This window comes from Branchiostoma belcheri, unplaced genomic scaffold (genome assembly GCF_001625305.1).
Source record: "Branchiostoma belcheri isolate BF01 breed outbred unplaced genomic scaffold, Haploidv18h27 scaffold2, whole genome shotgun sequence".
In the NCBI taxonomy this organism is placed as follows: domain Eukaryota; kingdom Metazoa; phylum Chordata; class Leptocardii; order Amphioxiformes; family Branchiostomatidae; genus Branchiostoma; species Branchiostoma belcheri.
The window spans coordinates 6,887,290-6,911,243 of NW_017803490.1; the positions used below are offsets into that span (position 1 = coordinate 6,887,290).

Sequence of the window (23,954 nt, forward strand, 5' to 3'; positions counted from 1 at the left end):
ATACCGTACACTAACTACAGCCTACTACAGGGGGGCCACTGTAAGTCTTCTTCTTCCCAGTTTGTGCAAGTTATCTCAATTGTTTGAGGGGTCCAACACGGTGGGGGGGGGGTATTGGATGGGGTGGTCGCTCGTACAAGTTTTGTGTGTGTATGTTGTGGTCTGCAGCTCCTCAATGGGCAGGGGCGCCACTCCCTGTCCGCCACCGAAAGCAGGGTGGCGGTGAGTACCCGTAAGTCTAAGTACTAAAAGTTCATAATGGAAGTATTGTTTTTGGTCTGTCTGTCTGTGACTCCCTGTGTCACAGTGTGTCTTTGCATTTCCACATATTTGGTCAGCATGAGTTATATACAAGAAGGCCTTTATGGATTGCTATGATATTTGGTATGTGGGTAGGTCTTGGGAAGACAAAGATCAAGCTCAAATTTGGACCTCGAGACTAGAAAATCTTTCAATAAGTCAAGAAAGAATCTACAGATTTTTATGATTTTGGGCAGGTAGGTAGTGTAGACAAAAAATGTACACAGTCAGATGTAAATTATGCAAATGAGGACTTAATTTGTATAATCAATGAGGAAATCCTAAAATTCAAGGGTGTGCATAATAAGACTTATCATGGAGGTATACAATCTCTGAATTCTTGTTGTACATGTAGCTCACAGACAATGGACAGAAGAAAATGTCCAGACTATGCATGATGTACAAAATGACTGATAAACTGGTGGACGTCCCAACTACTAAGTACCTAATACCACCCCAGAAGAGAACAAGAAATAGCCATGCCTTCATGTACCAGAGTTACCAACCAAGGTTATACCGGCTATACAGATACAAATAATAGTTATTAATAACCACTTGTTCTTATATCATATATGGCATTTGAATGTACCATGTCTTATTTTTTCTTGTTTTACATTGCAGGGTATCCTACTGATGTATGACATAACAGGGGAGCATTCTTTCATCAACCTGGCGAAATGGCTGAGAAATATTGAACAGGTCAGATTTGATAGGAGGTTTGACTACATATAGACTAATCATGTCATTCTAATGAGCTAGGCTTAGTTAATTAGCATTGTAATTCTCCTTGATGTCTTCTAAAAGAAGGGTGATGAAGTGTACAAATCTACATTGTGTATTAGTAGTAAGATGACATGAAATTGTAAAAAAGTACTAAATTCATGAAGAAAATTAAACTGTTCTCCAACTCAAAAATAAATTAACTCAGATGAACTTTAATGCTAGTATTGAGGTATTCAAGAATTCATTCTTTCCTAGAACTAAAAATCGCAGAGTCGGAACTCGCTGTCACCAAGTACAGTAGGGGCATTGTCATTAGATAGCTTTAAACAGTGCCTAGATTTAGATGTTCAAGGCTTAGGTGTAACAAGTCGATTGGTGTAATGTAGCCAGCTACCACCGCGCCGCATGCCTGCGAAGCTGGTGTGTTACGCCGAAAGGCAGTTATACCGGCTATACAGATACAGATACATAGTCCTAAATTCAGGTTGACACTACCTATAATTCCTTTCCCCAGAATGCGTCCACAGATGTACAGCTGTTACTTGTAGGCAACAAATGTGACATGGAGAACAGAGTTGTGGAGCTGGAAAGGGCACAGAAGGTAGGAAAAACTAACTGTAACTAACTTTCCAGTCACTGACGAAAGCTAGTGGGTACTAAGCTAAAACGTCTGACCGTTTCCAAATCATATCCAGTTGCTTTTAATTAGTAACTGCTTTTTGGCGTATTGTATTACCTGGGTGTCTAACCTTCATCGACGTAGGAAAAACTAGTTTTTGGCAGCACCTCAGGGGCGTAGCCTTTCTGGGCTTGCTTGAAAATATTCTAAAGATTCCACTATGCAAAAGTGCAGCCATTCCCTAGGGAATTCAGTTTTGACTAGCACTACACTTTATGCTTGAAATGCAGAGTTATAAGGTAAAGTCTTTGCAGGTTTTAAAGTCAGGCATAGTAAAAGGACTATTTGAGCACTATATCACAGCTGTTATGTTTTCCAATATTATTGTTGAACTTTATTGATCATGCAGTGTATGTCAACATGTGATAACTGCTTGTTAGACATGTTGCATTGTTAGAAATCTCTGTTGTTATGGGTTCACCACAAAGTGGTGAAACCATATTGCTTTTTCTCATGATTCTCCTCCTTCTCCTCCTGCCATTTCTTTAAATGGATTCAGCTTCTTCATTTGGGGGCCTAAGGACCTGAAATTTGGTATGGAGGTACAGTAGGCAAATACCCCCAGGCGTTTTTTTAATTTTTGTGATACAGGCTTTTAGAATGGTTTTATTTGAGTTTTTTGGCTGTGTTATAGCAAATGTATTACTGAGTTAGTGTGCAGTGTTACCAGATTTGGGCATGAGTCATCACAATGGAATGCAGGGCATCAACCAATAGGCATGCAGCTTTCCTCTATTCTCCTTGCTGATTGGCTGTTGGAATTTAACAGGCTTAACTTAATTAATACCTGCACAGAGCCATTCCATACTGACAGTATGTCTGTATTCAAGTGTTTTGGTAGGTATTTCAAGCTTTCCTGCTCCAGCATTGGAATGCGGGGCATGAACGCTTCTTTTTTTCTTGAAAATCAACAGTTTGCATTATGCAATTAAAAATCCTAACCAATAATGTAGGGAATAGCTCTCCAACTGTTGTAGTCTTAGTTGTATGTTACTTCATACTATAGTTATATCAATGTAAAGCATTGTTTTCCCTTGTGTTTCTCATTCTTTCCCTGCCATGTCGTAAAATGTGGTGAAGCCATTGCTGTATTTGCTCCAAAGCAAATGTCGGCCTTTCTAGTTTATTGTTCATTTTATTATCTTATAATTTTTTGTTTATATCCTTTTTGTTTTGACCAGCTTGCAGATAGCTTTGACTTGGAGCTGATAGAAGCCAGTGCCAAGGAAAACATCAATGTGGAGGAGGTAAAATATGAAAAGTTTTACTGTATAATAACAGCAATACAGTAAGAAATAGGATGGCATTCTGTGAACCAGGTTTTATCCCCCTGTATGTGCATTACACATCTTCAAAAATGTTAATGAGATTAGGTTTATTTGAATCAATTCAGTTGAACTTACAGCTAAACAATTATAGATTTAAATTGTTTCAAGTTAAATTTTAGATCCAACACAATTAAGTTCTTTCAACTAGAGCTTTAGACCAGTTACTCTGGTCTTCTTCAGTAGATTGACCCAGTGAGGCTTGTCACGTGGCTTCTTTGAAGTGTGACATCAACACTGGGTCAAAGGTATCTGGTAAATTGCTAATACTGTTTTTAGAAACTTGGTATTCCAGAATTTTAAGTGTTGGAGTTGTATTTTGTTCCAGGCTTTTCTGGCGCTGGCAAAGAAAATGAACGACTGCAGATCCAGGAAACTGTCACGGAAAGTCAGCGCTCGTGATGTCATCAAATGGGACAAGCTCGACCAATCAGACGAAGACTTGAAGAAGAGTAATTGTAGTTGCTGACTTAACACCTTAATTGCACATAATTTATAAAGTTTCCTACATTTTCACCTAAAACCCTTCTGGCATGATCTTCTCTTATTCAATGTACTGTAAAATGTAACCAATAGTGGTGTCACTTGATACTCTCCAAGCAGAGATTTGGGCTTATTTTTAGGCTTTTTCTTTTTTTGCGTTCCTTTTTACTTAAGAAAGGATACCAGACTGTGCAAAAAGAAAGCTTGAAAACATGCCAAAAATAAGCCGAAACTCAAACCTTTGATTGGAGAGTCGTCACTTGCACAATCAGCCAGTAACTTTACAAAGAATGTGTTTTGATGTGATTGTGAATTTTCTAGGCTTTAATCTGCTTGATATCTATCTCTATGAATCATAATTGGTAATTTATGATGTTGAAAAGTAAGCAATAGTTTGCTGTGCAGAGTGATATCTATATCATAATGTCAGATTGAGCATTAATATTGTATGCATTGCTGGTTTTACTGCAGTTATGTTTTTGTTGCATAATGATATTTGTGTAGACAGTTATAGTTTTACTTTATTTATTTATATCGAGTATCTTTTATTTCCTTTTTCTTCCATATATGACCAAACAACTCCTCAGTGCACATATATGTCTTATAAGAGTAAGATTTATAGTGAAAAATCGTTGGAATGTTACCCAGTATTAATTTTGTGACTGATTGTCGTGGATCAAACTATGCACCTGATCATGACTTGTATTGTTTGCAGAAAAAATCTGATATACATAAGATATAAGCTATTAGATGTGGCAGATTTTGATGTAAAAGTGTGTGACAGGTTTTCCAGTCGGCCAGTACAATATTTTTGTCATGAATTGTTTTATATAATAATAATTTTGTTTTCCATAAAATCTAGTCAACCATCATACAACAGACTGAATAGAAGTTTACTGTACTTAAAATTATTTGCTTTTGAATTGTCTGCTTGACCAAACAGTTTAGTTCTTTCAATAAGTCATTTACTGTTCCCAGTATTTTGTCAACTGTGAGCCTCTGATTCAAATGTAGCATCATATGAGCATGAATTTTGAAGTTTCATTTGGTTTTGTTTATGTTACTTTTCAATCTATGCAATATGTTTGAATTCATTCATACTATGAAGGAAGTGAACCATAATTGTATATTTGGTATCATTAACATTATTCTGATTATTTTACATTATTATATTATGAAGTCCCAAAGAGTCCTTCCACCAAAGAATAACAGCTTTCTCATGCTAAAACAAGGCATTTTCTGACTTGGTTTTACAAAAAATTGTGGATGCCGTTACAAACTGGATGGCATCCAGGCTAACATATATGTCTAGAGAGAGAAAAAAGGCTGTATGCCTAAGGAAATTGTTGTATTATATTTTTGTGTGTCTTGAATAAAGGTTGAGTGTGAACTTGTGGGTTGAAGCATGCTTAACTGATACAAGCCCTGACAAGACCATCCATGCACATGATGATGGCATGAGCAGGTGCTGTGCATTCATTTTATTGGAAGCCCTGGCCTCACTTATTGCTATACAAGCAAGGCATGCTCTGCAACTGTGAAGATCATACTGTGATGTCGTCTTTTCATATTCTCTACTCTCAGCAAACTGTTGAAACTGTAGGAAAGGCTTAACATCACGGAAGATCTGGACACTACAGGTGTTTCTATTATATAACCGGTAATTATATTGGAATATGTACGCCATCATTATTAGGATTTATGGTGTAAATGTTAAATTCAATTGCAATGTTAGCAATATAGGATGAAAACATGTTACTGGAAAATTGACTTCAATTATGGAGTGTTCAACCAATACTCCAGTCAGTGGCTAAGCCCTGGCAGCCATGGGCTCAGCACTGGACTTCTTTGTGAAGGGATAGAACTTGTGCTTCTTCACCCTGTAAACAAAAATGTTAATCAATATGATTTGAGTACCTGGTTCATACATAGGAAATATTGCCAAAATGCATATTGTGAATTGTTGCTTCTATGTGGCATTCAAACATCATCAAACTTTAGATTAATGCCCAATGATTAGTTTTACCTTATGGGAAAGGCCTATTTCCTTACTTCACTCAAAGGAAAATGGGCACCAAGCTTTGGTTAGGTATATTTTTATGGAAGAGATTCAAAGCCAGAGCCCCCGTGTTTTAGGAGAACCATACTTAATTAAAAGGGGTGTAAAGTGGATCAAATCTTACAGTCAGTGGTCTTACGCAGCTTGTACTTGCTTACAGTACAAAACTGGCACTTACAACACCTATAGAAATTCCATGGTAATGTAAAACAAACAAAATGAATCATGCTTACGACTCGTAGCGCAGGGCACGCCAGTTCTTGTTCAGCACATCCAACCTGGTCATGTCATCATCACTCAACTTGAAGTCAAAGATCTGGAAGATGTAAAATGTTCGGATATATGTACCCGAGACAGGTTAGCAAGGACATAAAGGCCTAGGGAAAAAATGCTGTGTTTCCTGTTTCAGTCTTCAAAAGAATAGGGTCAGTAGGTAGGTATTATCTTTTTTTCTTTCTTTTGTTTATTAGATTTTGGCAATCGATTTGCTTGAAATATATATGTTCCTAGCAGGGGTCCAAAAAAGGCTAGGGTTGGTTGGGAAACAGGAAACACAATATTTTTTTTCCCTAGGCTTAAGGTGCAGTGTGTTGAACATCAAAATATTTTTTTCTTGTACAATGCTTATAAAGATTTCTTACCTCAGTGTTTTCCTTGATTCTGTCTGGGTTGGAACTTTTGGGGACCACAGAGATCCTCTGCTGCACCAGGTAACGCAGGATGATCTGGACAGAATTACAAGAAAACACTTGAGTCCTGACAATGACAATTGATTACAGGTACAGGAGCAAGTTGACTTAGTAATTGCAACAGACACAATAACCTGTGTCCCTATAGATCCTTTAAAACGGGGTTGTGTGGCGCAACGTGTGGCGCAACGGCAGCGTGTGCGACTCGGGATCAAGAGGTCCCGGGTTCGAGTCCTGTCATGCCACAGATATTTAGTAAATGAGTATAATGTCTGTCCATTATTCGTTTCTATGTGCGGGAGACAACACCAGGAACAGCTGCCTCAGAGTTTTCTGCATCCATGTATAGCACTGTTGCAATTTCAATAAACCAAACCAAATCAAATCAAAACAATCCTGATGCACTATAACAATACCACTTACCTGAGCAGGAGTTTTCTCATAACTCTCTGCCAAAGCCTTGATCTCTCCATCATCCAAAAGTCGTGGGTCATCATCCTTTCGGCTGAAAGAAAACAAAAACACAAACAAACATAACAAGAACATAAATATTTGATTTGGAATTATTGATGAATTTGTAGGTTGCAAAATTGAATTGCTACTAATAGTATTAAATGAGGGATGTGAAAAATCTTTATTGTTCTGGGAAGACATGAAGTTTATAATGTTTTCAATTCAGCATGATAAAAAGGCTACACCCCAGAGTTACTGCCAAAACCTTTGATTTGTTTGAATGCCTCTTCTAAGATAAAATAAGAGTGTGCTGCTTACATGGGGCTGTCAGGTGCACCAAAAGAGCTGAAGGCAGTGATGGCAATCTTGTGGTCCTTACAGAACTTCACCATCTCCTCCTGGGACAGGTAAGGATGAAGCTCCATCTGGGAAGGAACATGTTTTTCTTAAAGTGATGAACTCAAGTAGTTGAGATATTGCATTGAGTTTGGATGTGTTGTACATTATGATAGGGAGGGTACAGTATTGCATATGGCAGGGGAAGGCCTTTTAGTACCAAGGCTGGGGAGGGTACGGTATAGTGCAGGGTGGGGGAAGGCTCTTCAGTACTAAGGCACGGGATAGTACGTTATAGTACAGGGTGGGGGAAGGCTCTTCAGTACTAAGGCTGGGGAGGGTACAGTGTAGCACAGGGTGGGTGAAGGCTCTTCAGTACTAAGGATGGGGAGGGTACAGGATAGTACAGGGTGGGGGAAGGATCTTCAGTACTAAGTATAGTACAGGGTGGGGGAATGTCTTTCAGCACTAAGGCTAGGGAGGCTACAGTATAGTACAGGGTGGGGGAAGGCTCTTTAGTACTAAGGCTGGGGAGGGTACAGTATAGTACAGGGTAGTGGAAGGCCTTTAGCGCTAAGGCTGGGGAGGGTACAGATGGTAACAGGACTGGGTTAGGATCCATGTAGCATCATTAGCACATTAGATAGTAGAACTATCGTAGACTGGAACTCGTTGCCACCAAGCACAGTTGGGGCATCATCACTAAAAAGCTTTAAACATTACTGCTGCATGCATGCAATTAAATGTACAAAGATTAAGTGTAACAAGTCGTTCAGTGTGATTTAGCTAGCTGCCGCCGCGCCGCGTATCTGCGAAGCTGGTGTGTTATGCCAAATGGCGGTTATACCGACTATACTCTCCTGGAAGAATAGCTGCCACCTTCGGGTGGGCAGCTAAAGGAGAGTTTTACCTCAATAAACCTCAATAAACCTATACTGATACAGACATCATTCTGACACTGACCTGCATGACCGCTGGCTGGACAGAAGACTTGTTGATGACCCGCTGGGTCTGCTCCATGTTAAAGTTAGACAGACCGATGCCTTTCACAACCCCGTCATCAACAAGACTCTCCATAGCCTGGGAGAAAACAAGTTTTCTTTTTCTATGAGTTAACAAGAAAATGTTAACATAAAAGTATAACATCATTAGTTTTTACAATATATGATTGAAAAGTTATACAATTATGTGTATCTATCAAAATTTGTGAGCTAAAGATACAAGTACAGGTACATTATATATAGTTACAGGTACAGCAGGTTAGGTATAGCTTTAGGTTAGATAGTTCAGGTATAGAGTCCAGGTATATAACTTAAGGTTCAGGTCAGGACCTGTACCTTAACTCTACTATAGCACAAGTACACAAATTACACACCTTCCAGGTGACAGTGTAGTCAATGTCATCGAAGAACAGGTTTCCATCCCTGTCCCTTGGGAACAGGGTTCCATCCCCGGGGTTCTGTTGGGATAAACAACAGCATATTTTTTAATCATTTCACATTTTGAATCATCCAAAAAATAAATTCCTGCACAACTGCAATTTTACCTGACTCACGGTATATATGCTGCATGTGGTATTTTGAACCTTGCTGGTGGAAAGTTTGACTGTACATTGAAAAATTATCTAATATCTGTTTACAATACATGGTTGTTTTGTTTGTTTGTTTCGCATAACCGGTAACCGCCTTTAGTCATAACACACACCAGTTTTGTACATGTACGTACATGTACAAGCAGTATAAGACCGGACTGTAAGGTTTGAACCACTCACACCGGGAGGTCCCCTACTCTTTTTGATAACTGCGATCCACTATAAGATTGATAGGGGATACAAACAAACAAACAAACAAACAAACAAACAAACAAACAAACCCTGAAGGCCCATGGAGTGTGGATCAGGTACATGTCCAGATAGTCCAACCCCAGGTTCTTCAGACTGTTCAGAACTGCCGGCCTTACATCCTCAGGGTGGTGGTGGGTCGCCCACAGCTGAAAAGAAAAAGAAATTAAAACTTACATTTAAGTCTAGAGTTATATTTCAAAGCAAAAGTTACATTTCAAAGCAGATGCATATGTTTACCTTCACATGATCTGTCCTAACAAACTACTGCTCTGTTTATCTTTTACTCGTATACATTGTATACAGTATAATATACTGTATAATGTATATGGTGAGCAGCAGCCCCCAACTCTGTCCTGCTACATAATGTAACCCAACACCACAGGATGTCTGCTTCAGCACCAGTTACCATGGTGACAGACGTCTGGTCCAGGTCATTGACCTCATGTGTTGGGAAGAAGAAGAAGAAACAGAGCAAAAACAATATGTTTTCCTTCTGCAAAATTTAACATAAAATGTTGATAAGTGACCTTATGGGTTGAGAGAAGAAGAAGAAACAGAGCAAAAACAGTATGTTTTCCTTCTGCAAAACTAAACATAAAAAGTTGATAGAAGTTCTCTAATACCTTCCCAGTGACGAACATGTCTGTTCGTTTGACAGTCTTGTCCAGTATCTTGTCTTTGATGGCCCTCCCCACCTCTTCCTCATTCTCATAGGCAAAGGCAGTGTCAATATGGCGGTACCCCGCACTGATGGCTGCCTTGGTGCACTCGTAGGCAGTTTTCTGTGGCATAGGAAAAGTTTGAATTATATGACAACTCAAGTGTAATTTTTATATAACCAGAAAAGTTAGAGTAAATAACTAGAAACATATTTCTCAAATGAAGAGGATAATGACCTGATATACATATTAAAGAAATATGACACAAAGTGTACCTTTATACATACAGAAATATGGCTGAGATTGAGGCATTTTGAAGCTGAAAAAAATAGAAAGAAAGGAAGAATGAAAGAAAATAAAAAACAAAGAACAAATGATAGAGAGAAAGAAGGAAAAGTTACCGGAAAGAAAACAGTGGATAAAGAAAGTGAGGATACAGATAAATTATGGAAAAAGAAAACTAAGATTTTTACCTTATACTCCTCAGATTTCAGTGGCAGGAGTTTGCCACCCATGGTGTATGCATAGGGCACCTGAAAATGGAAAAATTTACAAAGTAACAATAAGTGTTAACTTGAGTTAGGAAACGACTCTTTACTACATGTACTAGGAAGTTGTATACATTCAAAATCATGATTATACAACTTAAAAATTTGGCATAGAAAAAAATGTTGTGTTTCCTGTTTCAGTCCTGAAAAAATGGGGATGGTACGTAGGAATTACTGTTTGTTTGTTGTTGTTTTATTTGTCTTTGTTTTATTATACTTTGGCGATCTCTGGCAATATTATAATACAGTTTAACAAAGTAAACAATGCATGTATGAGAACACTTAGACTTTACATTTTCATTATAGCAATGTTAGAAAACCAATTGTACGACGTTTCATCACTCAGGTATCAAATTATGGAGCTAGAAAAATTCAATCAGCTCGAAAAATTCATGTCTCTTGCAGGGGTCCACACAAAAAAAAGTCTAGGGTTTGCAATTTTTTCTAGGGTCGGTCGGGAAACAAAATTCTCTACTAGTAGGCCTTTCCCTGCTAACTCGTGGACATACCACCACGTGTTCCCTTCGCATCAATTTTCATAAAACGTTGGCAAAAACTGTCTTGAATACCAGATCTAAAAGCAAAATGTAAAGGATGTATTCCTATTGATAGTAAATACAAATGTAACGTTACATGTCGTGGAAAATAAAATGGCTGACATACGCAAGGTGACAATGACGTTAAATACTTCAAAATTCCTTTGACTGAAACAAATTACCACATAAATTGACATGCAAGGCACAATATCGCAACATATGAAAGAAAAACTGTCTAAAAAACATATCCATAAACCAAAGGAACTACCTCACAACAACTAAAATGACTCTAGCCTTACATTTTTGCATGGCGGACAACAGAAAATGGGGGAGTGACCTTCGCAATCGAAGATTCGAGACACCTGCACAAAAATCGTGTTCACGTTTTTTCCCCCCTCAGACTTACCCTCCAATATGATATGTCCCCAGTCCCAGCATAGGCAGCCTGGCACCGGTGTATAGCTTGATAGCCGAACTTGCTGCCATTTTCCTGCGAATTTCCGAGCTCAAAACTATCGAAATTCTAACTGCGCTTCTCCCGTCTCGCTCTCAGACGTAAACATGAACTTTTGGAAGTTTACAAACTCGTAGGGGTGTTTTACATTTTCTATTTGAGTTTAAAAGCTTCTAGAATGTTAACATCTGTCATTGATAATCGTTTATATTGTTTTAGTAAGACTTTAATTGTTTGTATATGTATGGGATTAAATTTTTTAGTAAAGTTAGATGATGATAAAACGTAAAACTCTATGTTTATAGAATTATCTTCCCTGTAAAAATAATGGACGAGTCGACAGTCTATGTAACGTGATACCAACACGTGGAATGGAGCCAAGTCAAATATTTTTATAAAACCTACGGTTTAAAAACAGTTGGATGTCATCCAAAACAGTTTTCCGTATGAATACTGAACAGGCTAAACGTTTAATGAGAAATAATAGTGCTTTATTAATGATTTGAAACTAAAATCAAATGGTCTCATTTTGAAAATCCCGCCATATCCAGAGCAATGTCTGAAAATAAATTAGAGGCAATGCAACGGAATGTCAAGTCAGTTATCTCATGTATAAGTTTTATTTCTTCTGAAAGGGTAATTAATTTAATACAATAATATTCTTGGTTGTAGCAACTATACGCATGATAGAAAAGATCTTTAGACATATTTGCATAGATGGCCAGATAACATATTTCAGACTGGCTTGTATAAGGTAACGTTATAATGTTCCCCCTTTAGGCCACACCAATTTAATTTCTTGGTTAACGGATTCGCCGCTTCATTTTTTTCTGATTTGCAAATAAAAATAAAAATCCAGAATCAACTGCAAAATGCTCATATTTTGCCCTGAACAGTTGAAAACAGTCCTTTTCTTCGTAGTTGTTACAGTTATTCCATCCTTCAATGCAATGGTATCATTAAAAGTTCAAAATTCATTGTTTAAATTTTGAACCAGCCTGGTGTGTTGGCTTCATGGCTCCTATCGTACCATTTTGGGCCATAATACGATGCCTAGGCCTGTTTTTATTTTTATTTTTTTTTTCGCCCGCCCGCTCCATTATTTTTCTAGAAAAATCCGTTAACCAAGAAATTAAATTGGTGTGGCCTTATAATGGACTTTCTTGTCAACCCTTACACATCTATTGTGCACCAAATTTTAATGTCTACTGTTTGCTTTAGTTTGTATCTTAAACCCGTCAACTATTATATGTATATCAGTAAGGTACATGTACATGAAATATCTAATGTACAGTCAATGGAACTGCAGTCAATTCATCTGACGGTCTAGCAACGACATCTTGCGATTTGTGACTGCATTCCAGGTTCTATCATCTATACCAATGTTCCTATTCACGCCATATAATACACTTTTAATAGAAGGTCATGTAGTGTACAGTTGACGAAAGCAGAGAAAGCAGTTGTTTCACCTGACGGTCTAACAGAGACATCGTGCGGTTCATCACTGAATTGCAGTCACATACTGAGCAGTTACTGTGAATGTCCTTTTTATATTTTTATTAGATCAACTATTAGTACTTGTTGTGTTTACTCGGTCTCTTGACGTGTGTATTATGGATGCTTCTTTTGCTAGGCAGCGGAGTACATTGTATTTCTTGTTTCTTATAATTTCTGGGACACATCCTGCGCTTGCCTGAGGATGAACCTGTTAGACTGTTCGCTCTCATGGCAGACGCAGACGAGGCCGGCAGCCTACCTCCTACTTTAAGTATGTGCAACAACCGCTGGGCGACCACTGTGGTCAACTGACAGAGAAGCAGATCGCCAACCTTGCTCACGACAAGGGGCAGTGGAGGGACCTTGCAGTCGCCTGCGCCGCAGCCGACCGATGATGATGATGATGCAATCTATATACATGTACATGTAAGAAACAGGAGGAGCTAGTAGAAACAGATAAAAACTCTCCTGGTCCTGCGCCCGGGTTCGAACCCACGACCTAACCCGAGCGCCAGTTCAGACTCCGACGCTCAAAACACTCGGCTAAAAGGTCTAGACCCCTCGGCCGAGTCAGTTGGCAGCGCCTATAAACCGCACTGTTACATACAGTCCGCAGGATCTGATGTCGCTATTGCTTGGTCGTTATTTAGTCTCCATCGGTTATTGCCACGTCGAACTGCTGAGCGGGAGACGCCTTACTGTCGGACAGGGAGGACGTAGATTGGAGCACCGACTTCGACTGTTCTCTCTTCTGAAATTACAACACAATATCTGCTTCAGAAACACTTATTGCTATTTCATCTACCTAGACATTTTAAGAATAATAGGTGTTGAATTAAAGGAGTAAATTAGAAAGGTAACATTTGCAAAGCAAATGCGTAGTGTTTACCTTCGCACATGGTCTTCTCTGTTACTTCTTACTCTAACACATTCACATAATTATATAGTGACAGGAGTCTAAATCCCTCCTGCTATAAGATTACAACATTATGCAACCTACACTACTTACCATGGTGACAGACGATCTGGTTCAGGTCTCTGACCAGGTCAGTGTTTGGAGAAGAAGAAACAGAGCAAATACAATAGGTTTTTTTCTTCGGTAAACATAATTATCTAGTACTAGACTGTACCTTGTATCTTCTCTTGCCACACGGACTTTTAGCGAATAAAACTTGCACCAAAGTCACGACCAACGCCAGGCTAGCGGCGCCGGCAAGGATGAAGAACACCCCTGTACGAACAAGAAATATATCAAATAAGGATTACATTTCACTCTAAAAGCAAAGCAGATAGAGATTCGGGTGTTTTAGGCATTCCTTCCTTTTTGTACTGGTGTCTTATTTGTCGAGTTGAGTATTGGATACCGTTCTGCCAATGATACTGTTTTTCCAATTTATACGAGACTACTGTTTTCTAACCACCAAAGAATATGCTTGTTTTTTTTAACCCTTGTCCTGCTTCGTCCATACATATATGGGTTGTACATACGCTGGCAATGCCATCCATACGCTGGCAGTGCCAACCATATAGGGCCTTGTGTACTTACAAAATTTCAGGGTGATTTCTCACATGAACGCAGCGAAACGCATTGAATATGGAAGTAATTTTGCCACAACAGCGAAAAAGAAGTCAAGGGTCTGTCACCTGATTAAGAAATCAAATTTTTGAAAAATATTGTCTAAAATGCCAACGGTTGCAGGACAAGGGTTAAAATACGGTCTCCTGGCCTCCCATTTCTATGTAATAAAGGAGGACTATTTACCACCTAAGGGAGAAGACAGGCCTATCCGTCATTTGAAGTGGCCCATGGGAGCACTTTACTTACCTTTACTTACATGTAGTTACCATACCAATAAATAATGGGCACCCTACTGGCAAAGTAAAACATTTGATCGCAACCAAAAAAAAAATCAATATTGTGAAAAAAAAATGAATGCATCCATAAATCGAGAGAAATAAATGGAGAAATAATTACAGGGTAAATTTTCAAAACGACGAATTCAAAGAAAAAAAAACAATTATGTCCATAAGAAAATTAAGAAACGCAAGACGTGTAACATACCTAAGAAGGTGTTGATTTTACCTAAGAAAGTGGGGATCGTGACTTGACTTTTCCCCCTCACGGCTGACCCTCCCCCGTACAGAGGGCACTTGTCCTCCGGCCACCACCGCTGTTTGATAGCCGAGAGGGCCCCTGTCTCTTGAAGGCGGAGAATACTACGGACACAGAGATGCCAAGACGTATTTAAAAAAGTTAAAAGTTGACCCTCCTCCGTACAGAGGACACTTGTCCGCCGGCCACCACCGCTGCTTGATAGCCGAGAGGGCCCCTGTCTCTTGAAGGCGGAGAATACTACGGATACACAAGCCAAGATATTAAAAATAACTAAAAAGGTAACATTTGTAGATGCGTAATGTTTACCTTCACATGGTCTACTTCAACAAAGTACTGCTCTGTTTCTTCTTACTCAAACACATTCATGTACTTAGCCTTCTTTGCAAACTTGTTGGGCGTTGCAATTGGCGTCATTTTTTCTGTGAGCGACGCGAGTAATATGCCGCGGAGGAAAGATTTTGCCGCCGAGGGAGTTTTGCCGCGAAGAGAAGGTTTCCCGCTCGTTGGTGTGCTAGCACTTGTTGTTTGAGAAATTAGAATTTATTATGTTTTATTCTATATTAGGTCTTATTCTGTCTTTTTTGTACTCTGTTCAATCGTTTTTGCCATACAGTTTACCATGTACAATTCTCGTGCAATAAGTTCGTGTATCACTCACCCGATGGACAGGGCCTTGCGGAGCGGGTCCCCCCGTCTAGTGGCCAGCCCGTACCCCTGGAACAGGAATGGCGCCCCGACCAGCATCAGCTCGCACTTCTCATCGTTCAGAACCGCGTACTCCAGGAACGGCGTCTCCGCCAGCATCACGAATTCGCCCTTCTTCGTCTGGCATGGAAATCACAGTCAGTCAATTCTGACACACACACATACGAAAAACACACGTACATACACATACACATACACATGTCCCTCTCTCATCGTTCAGAACCGCGTACTCCAGGAACGGCGTCTCCGCCAACATCACGTATTCGCCCTTCTTCGTCTGGCATGGAAAACACAGTCAGTCAGTCAGTTTAAATGATTGAAATCCCCATGTTATAACAAACAAACACACACACACATATGCATACACGCACACATCAAAACACATACATACACATACACACCTCCCTCCCTCTCTCTCTCTCTCTCACACACACACACACACACACACACACAACACACACACACACACACACACACACACACACACACACACACACACACACAAACACTTTTAGGTTTAGGTTGGTTACTGGTAAGGGACAAACTATGTGGACGTGTAAGTACATGTAAATTCTTATAATTGTTGTAACGGAAGAACCAAAGGATATCAAAATCAGTATCTCTATTGTACCATTTCAGAAACTTCACAGTCAGTCAATGTCCTTTTTACTACCAAAACCCCTCACACACACGCACACACACAAATATTAGTATCTTCCATCTCAGCAGGCAGTTGACTTAGAGTCATTCCACTGTCAGCCTCTGGTTGCTTTATATACGAATTCCACAAACCCCTACACGAGCCGCAACCCCACCGTCGGCGATATGCAGGTGTGAGAATATCAGGTTACGAGTTTTCCCGCGCGCGGCGATCTAGGTTATGAGTGAAGCGTTCTTGTGTAATAAAAATGCTTAAAGGGTACGATAAAAAATTACCTGTCACAGAAACTGTGAATAAGACATCATTGCGTTGTAGTGTCAGCTTATGCATGAGGCAAATGATTTCAGTCTAAGAGAAATCGACAGCAGACTTGAGCTCTAAGTTTAAGATAGCTCGAAACATGTGTTACACATATTTCCGCGATTGCCAAGCAGCGTCCTCAAAGAATTCAACCTATCAGCGTGCCCGGTTTAGATGATTGACAGATAGATTCCCGCCATTGCCAAGCAGCGTCCTTAGTGAATAACAACAACCAATCAGCGTGCCTGATTTAAGATGATTGACAGATAGGTTCCAGCCATTACCAAGCAGCGTCCTCAGTGAATTGTAACCAATCAGCATCTCTGGTTTAGATGATTGACAGATAGATTCCCGCCATTCTTAGTAACAGTAAAATATTTTCCACCCCATGTCAGCTGTTACGAAGGTAGCCGTGCGTGGGTCGCGAATAGTGGATCTTCTATGGCCCGGGATCTTCTCTGGTATACTATCCCTTTATTTCGGCCAATTTCTACTATTTTTCCGCGGTGCCTGAAAGAGGCTATTACGAAGGGACAAATCATTTTCTATGACAACACATGGATTTTAGTTGATAATAGCAGCCCCTTTTACCTCAGAACGCATGTTTCTTCTTGATACATTTCCACTTGAAATTGCACACATACACACACATAGACATACATACACGCACAAACACACACACACAAACACACACACACGCACACACACACAAACACACACACACACACGCGCACACACATAGACACGCACATAACATACAAACACATACACACACGCACACAGCGAGATATATGTGGTCCGTCTCACCTTGGAGACTCCATCTGCGAAGTTCTTGTAGTAAGAGTCGTCCGTCTCCATCCTGTCCCAGGCTTCCTTGTAGACGTTTCCAGTGTCGTCTGAAGAAGAGACAGGAAGCAAAAGATAACAGACGATCTGGTGCGGTATGGTAGGTAGAAATGTTACTGAAGCTCTGAGTTCGAATCGCCCCATAGTAGAAAAGTACGTAATGATATACTATCATGAAAGTTCATCTGTGTTGGTAGTTACATGTTTAGAGTTAAAACTTTTGGTCCAACATAAAAACGTTCTGTCAACTAGAGCTTTCGACCAGTCACTCTGGTCTTCCTCAGTAGACTGACCCATTGAAGCTTGTCACGTTGTCAACACTGGGACAGAGGTATCTGGTCGAAAACTCTATAGGTGAGAGAACTTTTCTGTGTTAGACCAAAATTTTTAACTCATACGTAATGATATGTTGACAGATTTAATTCGTACCTTTGTAGGACTCGAAGAAACTGTAGAGGAACGTGTCTCTTGGCACGCCGAACCTGGTCTTGGTGTGGTGGACCAGGGAGTCCAGGGAGTTGATGGGGCTCTCCAGTCTCTTCACCGTGAGGAAGGCAGACAGGTTGGCGGTGTAGGTGGACACCACGATCAGGGCAAACAGCCACAAACCTGCTGCCAGGATACGGGCTGGGATAGACCGGGGAGCAGGCTCTCCTCCTGTGGGAAAGGTATGCCGAAAGGTTAGTGATATGACTTGTTGATTTCTATATACTTTTTTGATATACTGTAAGTGATATGAATTGTTGATTTAAATTGTACCGTTTGTGAAATACTGTGAGTGATATGAATTGTTGATTTATATCATACTGTATATAATGTACTGTAAGTGATATAAATTGTTGATTGAAATCATACTGTGTGTGATGTACTGTAAGTGATATGACTTGTTGATTTATCTATGCTGTACGGTTACTGTCCCATTCATTTGTTGCCGACTTCACCACTCTGATAACTCCATTATCCATACACTCGTCCATTCAGACTTTTCTGAGCTCTTCCTTGAAGCACCATGTAAGACTTGCTTTTAAAATAGAAGTTGTCCCGATCTGTATCTTTTTCTTGCGCTAGGTTGCAGAATAATGAAAGACTAAGTAAAAACATAGACTCTGAGGCTTTTCACATCCACCATGTTGGATTACAGTGAAGGTATACTATGTTAAACATGCCAACATGATGATGATTCATTTTACTTACTCAAATACCTGGTCTCAAACTGAAGATTGAAGCTGTGGGGATGCAAGTTTAGGAAGAGGAATTAGTTTACGTCAGATGCTTACCTTTCCTCAACACTGACCAGACCGCGAACCATATACTGTTGTATCCGGTGAAGGCAGAGTCATTGTCGAACGACTTGTCAACGGCGCCCGCCATGGTCCTGCCGACATGAAGAAGAGTGATTGCGTAATTACGAGGATTAATTAAGGGCAGCTTAGGAAAGACAACTTACATCTTCTATCTACAAAGTGTGACCATGTGTTTTATGTTTTTATACATAATTTGCTATGGTGTTATAGCCAAGATATTGTGCATTAAGTCTTACATCTTAAGTCTATGTTTGACATGTCTTTTATATTTGTGATGTAAAATATGATTTCATTATTTTATTCATTAATCAGTACTCCGAGCAATACCGATATAGATACAGATACAGAAGCTAGATTACCAAGCACAGAGCAGATACCTATTTGCCTTTATTTGCTGGCATTTCGCCCCAATCGTTAAGTCTAAATGATAAACCTGTTTTCAACGACGCGTTCAACGGGATCCAAAACGCAGAATGAGTAAAATAATTTTCCACCAACCTGATTTTTTTTTCTATTTCAACATTTATCACAATTCATGGCGACGGAACACTTAGTTTATGCCGCAACCAACAGACGCACGGCCAACAGACATACTGGGAAAAGTCGTGTAAATTGCCTTTCCCAAGGATACAAGATCGGTGGCATGGCAGGGTTCGAACCCGGGACCTCTTGGTTCCGAGGCAAACACTCTACCGTTACGCCACGCTACCCCACACCAACCTGGCTTTTGCGGTGAGGAACAGCAACAGCGCGATCCCGAGCACGGCGCCCAGGATGGTGAGCCACAGGAACGGCTCAAACGGCATGAGGAACGAGAAAATGTCCACATCTTCACTCGGTGTTTTCATCATCATGTCTGTCCCCACGTGCAGGTAAGGCTTGGTGAAGTCCACTATCTTCTCTCTCAGCGAACTGATGGTCAACGGTGCGAGCGTCAGGTTAGCTCGCTGTAGTATAAAAAACAACAGTTTGAATAATGAGTCACCAGTTATGATTATTGTTAATTCGTCTTTCTTGGCGTCTTGATTTTGTCTACACATCTGGTGTATAAATCTTTATTTAATATAATTGGGATCGAGTATTTGCTGGTCTGTTTAAGTTTATTTTCATGTTGACATTGTTATGTGCAAGGTACGTACATTAAAGAATTACCACATCTTCTTAATGAAGCTTGCAGCAATATGAGACCATCCAAGCACCAAGGAAGGCAGTTGAGGAGTTACTAAATTTTTGACAGGTAAATTTCTTAGAGATTTCGTTATCAAAAAAACTATATATTATCATACTATCACATATCATCACTATTTACTTCTGAACTCGCCAGCTGAGTTTGAATTTACCTTATAATTTTGTCAATTCTCCATGTACCAAATGTATAAGTTTTGTTATTCATATCTTATTTGATTATGTCATGTTATATGGACTCCGAGAGGAATAGTGTGAATATTCTCCAAGCAGATCCCTTTCAGTGGCAAAAAGACAGTATCAAATTGGCCAGGCAGTATCCATTAGCCAGAGAAGGTCACCAGCCACCGACGGGTGGGATTAGCGACAAAAAACGGCCTTATATAAAAAGGTAACGATCATTTCCCCACAACCTCTGCTTGGAGAGTATAGAGAATTCAAAAAACACCAATGGACACTATTGGAGACCCCAATAAAACAAACAAACAAGCAAACAAACAAACTCACCCCATACGCCACTTCCCCCACCATCCCATTCCACACGCCCCTGTGGTCAGGAGCTCCATATTTGCCGTCAGGAGATTCGTAGATCTCATACTCGAACTTGAGGATCCTGGCCAGGCTGCTCAACACGTCTTTCAGATAACCTTCGTACACCAGCCCGCTGGTTTTGTTCGTCCGTACTAGAAATGGATGGGCCTGGAGTCACAAATCGATTTTAAGATTAGCATGAAAGTTTATCTGTGTTGGTTGTTACATGTTTAGGAAAAAGTTAAAACCTTTGATCCAACGCAAAGAAGTTCTCTTAACTAGAGCTTTCGACCAGTCACTCTGGTCTTCCTCTGATAAGTGCAGTAGGCCCTACAAATATTGTACAATGAGATAGAACAGAATGATCTTGCAATACTAGCGCTGATCATAAGGAAGTGATAATGTACCTTTCTTTAAAGAGTATTTGTTGTAACGTCCAAATGCTTTACCACAAGTTGTACATTTGTACTACCATATTTTTTCGACATATATTCTTCCCCTATGATTTGTTCACCACGTACCGGTGTCTTTGTAACAGCTCGCAAAACCTGTCCTTGGACGAACTTGATGTTGTCGTCCTCTGTGTAGAAAGATAATACTATATATTCAATATCTAGAATGAAAATATATTAAAAATATGTAGAATTTTAGTACTTGAAATTTAAAGGAGAACTTAGATCAAGACGAATCACTATTTTTACTAGGTTCAACCAAATTGAACAAGTCATTTCTTGTGGTTGATACTTTTTATGCCACTGCTTAGTGACTTGCTTAACCAAACACTATCCCTTGGGAATTTCAGACCACATATAAATATAGCTAATTCAAAAGGTGGAAGGATTGGCTACAATGATTTTGCTTATAATTCTCATAGATGGATGCTTTGAGCCCCAAACAATGCTGTATGTGCTTTTGACGTGCTTGAACAGTTACTTCAGGCCTCGAAATTAAATTTTGTTTCTATTATCCCAGCACTGTCCAAAAAATAAATTTCAATTGTCCCAAAGTGAGGCTGAATGGTCCCAACCTGTTTTCAGAGAAGTATTGTATATCTTCTATATTGTATGACTTCAACTTGAAGTCGACTTTATTTTGCTTACTTTCTTACTCCCAACTGCAGGCGTACTATAATTGCAGAGTACACGGAAGCCAAAAGCTGAGACGTGTGCCTGTTAAACAAAAGAAGGGCTGACATTTTGATGCTGATTATTTTTTCTATTGTCCAAAAATGTCCCAAAGTGTCTTTTTAGTTGTCCTGGCCTAAATTTTAGTCGTCAGTGGTCATTGGGACACTGTAAAATTCTCGCCCTGTTACTTATTGATATCAGAGCTCACCGTAATCGATGGTCGCATCGCCGTCTGTGTCGATTGATGTGACAGAGTGACCTTCAACAAAAGAAATATTAATTATTCACGTGTATCATGGCTTATGGTAGCCAAATGTTAATAATAGTTATTACAGGGTCCCCAGGGGAGAGTTGGCAGGTCTTTATGTACAGTCCCTGTCCGGATATGGCCTCCCAAACTCTACCATGGTTAGGAATACATGTAGGACGCGAGAAAGGTCTGCTGTGGTTGGCTGGCGTTCGGCAAAGTCGGCTTTGTCCACAGAATCTTTCAAACATTTTATGACTAGAAATGGTGACGGCACACATGTCAACTTATTTAATGCCGCCACCAACGCAGAGGAATACAGGAAAGACAATACTCATTTCCACTTGAGTTAAGTGAGGAAAGTCGTGTAAAGTGCCTTTCCCAAGGGCACAAGATTGGTGGCATGTCATGTCATCAGGACTCGAACCCAGAATCTTGGTTCCGGGTCGAGCACTCTGCCGCGACGCCACACGGCCCCACAGAATGTTTCAAATGTCTTTAACCTTCAGGTGTGGACAGGAGGTTCGGACATGGTCGGTTGGTGTTCGGTAGTAGGCCAGCAGTGTTCGGGCGCGTTCAGATTTGATTAGACTGCTCCCAACCGGTGTCCCAACATTGGTTGCCTGGTGGTCGCTGGAACGTTCTGAATGTGTAACTGAAATATCATTATAAAGGGCCTCTATTTTTTGGTCGATAGAGGTGGTAAGGTAACCATGCGTAGTGTGTGTTAGGATATTCAGAATCACACACACGCCACACAGACAGACAGAAAGACGCGCGTGAGTGCGCCAGAAAACAAACGCCACTCTCGTTATTTAATATAAGTACAAATTATGTTTTGTTACAGAAAATACAAAAACGCTCACCTCCTAACTCACTTGACCTGCTAATCCGTATCGGCAACCTCGTTGATGCTGTAAGGACATTTCCAGTCTTTCAGATTGTTTTCCGTGGTCAAACGTAAACTTATATATTCAGTAAATATTTTGTCAATACATCTGTTGCGTTATACTTGTATATAAATGTAATATGCATTCTTAAATTCAAATTTTACTCTTGATTGACACATAAATTGTTATTACAACTGTCATTTCTATCGCCTAGCAATATACTGGTATGCCATCACAAACTTTAACAGACAAGAGGAGAGTGTTCATACAGGAATTACCCAGATGACAAACATGATTTCTCTGCAGCAAAGGAACCGCTAAAAGAGTGTTAAAAAAATCAAGAATGATATTCAAGACCACTCACTTGGCAATGATGATGCTTGTCCTGCAATAAGAACAAGGGTGATGCACACGAGGATAACTGGAGTCATTGTGAAAACTTAAGAAGAAGAAAAAACAATCATACATTAGTACAATTTCCTCAATAATACCAAAAATACAATGACATACAATGTTCTTTATAGAAACCCCTTGATGATTAGACTCCATACTTACCTAGCTGCAGATCATGTATTGAAAACTTTGAACATCAACACCTAGTCAGATATACATAGGCGGATGTCATAGGGAGGATGACACGGAGAAGGTATTCCTTGTCACATTTAAACAATGTGTTCCGAAGTCTATGAAAGCACTTCTCAAAGTACATCTAAGCTTCGTGTGCTACAAATGTAAAGAAAATGGATTAGGGCTAAGGCGGTATTAGTACGTTAATATTCATGCGGGAGTTCAATTCTGTCACGCTACGGTTCCTTGGAGAATAGGAATGTGACATCACCAAAATACCTTAAGTGCTACTTAAATATTAAATTAGTGCTAATGTTCTTCAAAGACAACCATTCTGCCTAAAGAAAATACCTAAATCAAAGAAGGGGGTAACAGCGAGTTTTGTATTAATGTTTTGTGTCCGACCCTTCGATAAAGTTTGAGTTCAGCGTTGTCTCTCCTGTGCCATTGTGGCGTTAACATAGGGTATACTACTACCATGAATAGTTCGATCAGGTTGGTAATTGCATGTATCAATGATTTTTTTGCACAGCTAGTAAGCGTAGCAGAATGACTAACGAAACGACATCAGGTTGTTAATGGTTGTGTACAAGGTTACCATAATCACCAAAGTTGTCAGGTGTCAGGAACAACAATGCCCCGCAGTATGATTGGAGTAATGTGGCCTTCACAAAATTGCCCTTCTTTGAATACTACGACTTCATATGAGCTCAGCATTTTACATTTATCATATTCATTTCGCATGCAGCATTTTAACAATAACAATAATCTAACAATAATCTTTACCATACATGCTTTTACGAACAAACAAACAAATAAACAGAGAAGAGCAAAATACACGGAATAAAATTCCCATACCTTGAGCCTTTTACGATTGTAATCTTCTCTCTT

General features: G+C 39.7%; 2 protein-coding genes and 1 pseudogene across 2 annotated transcripts; 1 reads left to right on the forward strand and 2 right to left on the reverse strand.

The window, feature by feature from the left end:
• The first annotated feature begins 6 nt into the window (after window positions 1-6).
• LOC109468900 (ras-related protein Rab-8-like) lies at window positions 7-4,893 on the forward strand. The gene is made up of 5 exons (XM_019767279.1): window positions 7-40; window positions 922-999; window positions 1,538-1,624; window positions 2,884-2,949; window positions 3,356-4,893. The coding sequence occupies exons 2-5, from the start codon at window positions 934-936 to the stop codon at window positions 3,494-3,496; spliced, it is 360 nt and encodes a 119-aa protein (XP_019622838.1). The 5' UTR covers window positions 7-40; window positions 922-933; the 3' UTR covers window positions 3,497-4,893.
• Window positions 4,894-5,279: 386 nt separating this feature from the next.
• Window positions 5,280-11,188, reverse strand: LOC109468934 (annotated as a pseudogene).
• A 4,166-nt stretch (window positions 11,189-15,354) lies between these two features.
• On the reverse strand, window positions 15,355-22,927 carry LOC109468459 (glutamate receptor ionotropic, kainate 3-like). Its single transcript, XM_019766702.1, has 8 exons — window positions 22,861-22,927; window positions 20,754-20,812; window positions 20,209-20,400; window positions 19,237-19,463; window positions 18,490-18,587; window positions 17,642-17,869; window positions 17,174-17,262; window positions 15,355-15,525 (listed from the first exon to the last, which is right to left on the reverse strand). Exons 1-8 carry the CDS (start codon window positions 22,925-22,927, stop codon window positions 15,355-15,357), a joined length of 1,131 nt encoding a protein of 376 aa, XP_019622261.1.
• Window positions 22,928-23,954: the final 1,027 nt, after the last annotated feature.

Coding starts and splice junctions, on each gene's coding strand:
- LOC109468900 (XM_019767279.1), top strand. CDS start 934: ATGTATGACATAACAGGGGAGCATTCTTTCATCAACCTGGCGAAATGG. Junction 1,625..2,883: donor AGCTGGAAAGGGCACAGAAG/GTAGGAAAAACT, acceptor TGTTTTGACCAG/CTTGCAGATAGCTTTGACTT. Junction 2,950..3,355: donor AAAACATCAATGTGGAGGAG/GTAAAATATGAA, acceptor ATTTTGTTCCAG/GCTTTTCTGGCGCTGGCAAA.
- LOC109468459 (XM_019766702.1), bottom strand. CDS start 22,927: ATGACTCCAGTTATCCTCGTGTGCATCACCCTTGTTCTTATTGCAGGA. Junction 20,813..22,860: donor ACAAGCATCATCATTGCCAA/GTGAGTGGTCTT, acceptor CTTTCTACACAG/AGGACGACAACATCAAGTTC. Junction 17,870..18,489: donor CTGGTCAGTGTTGAGGAAAG/GTAAGCATCTGA, acceptor CCTTTCCCACAG/GAGGAGAGCCTGCTCCCCGG.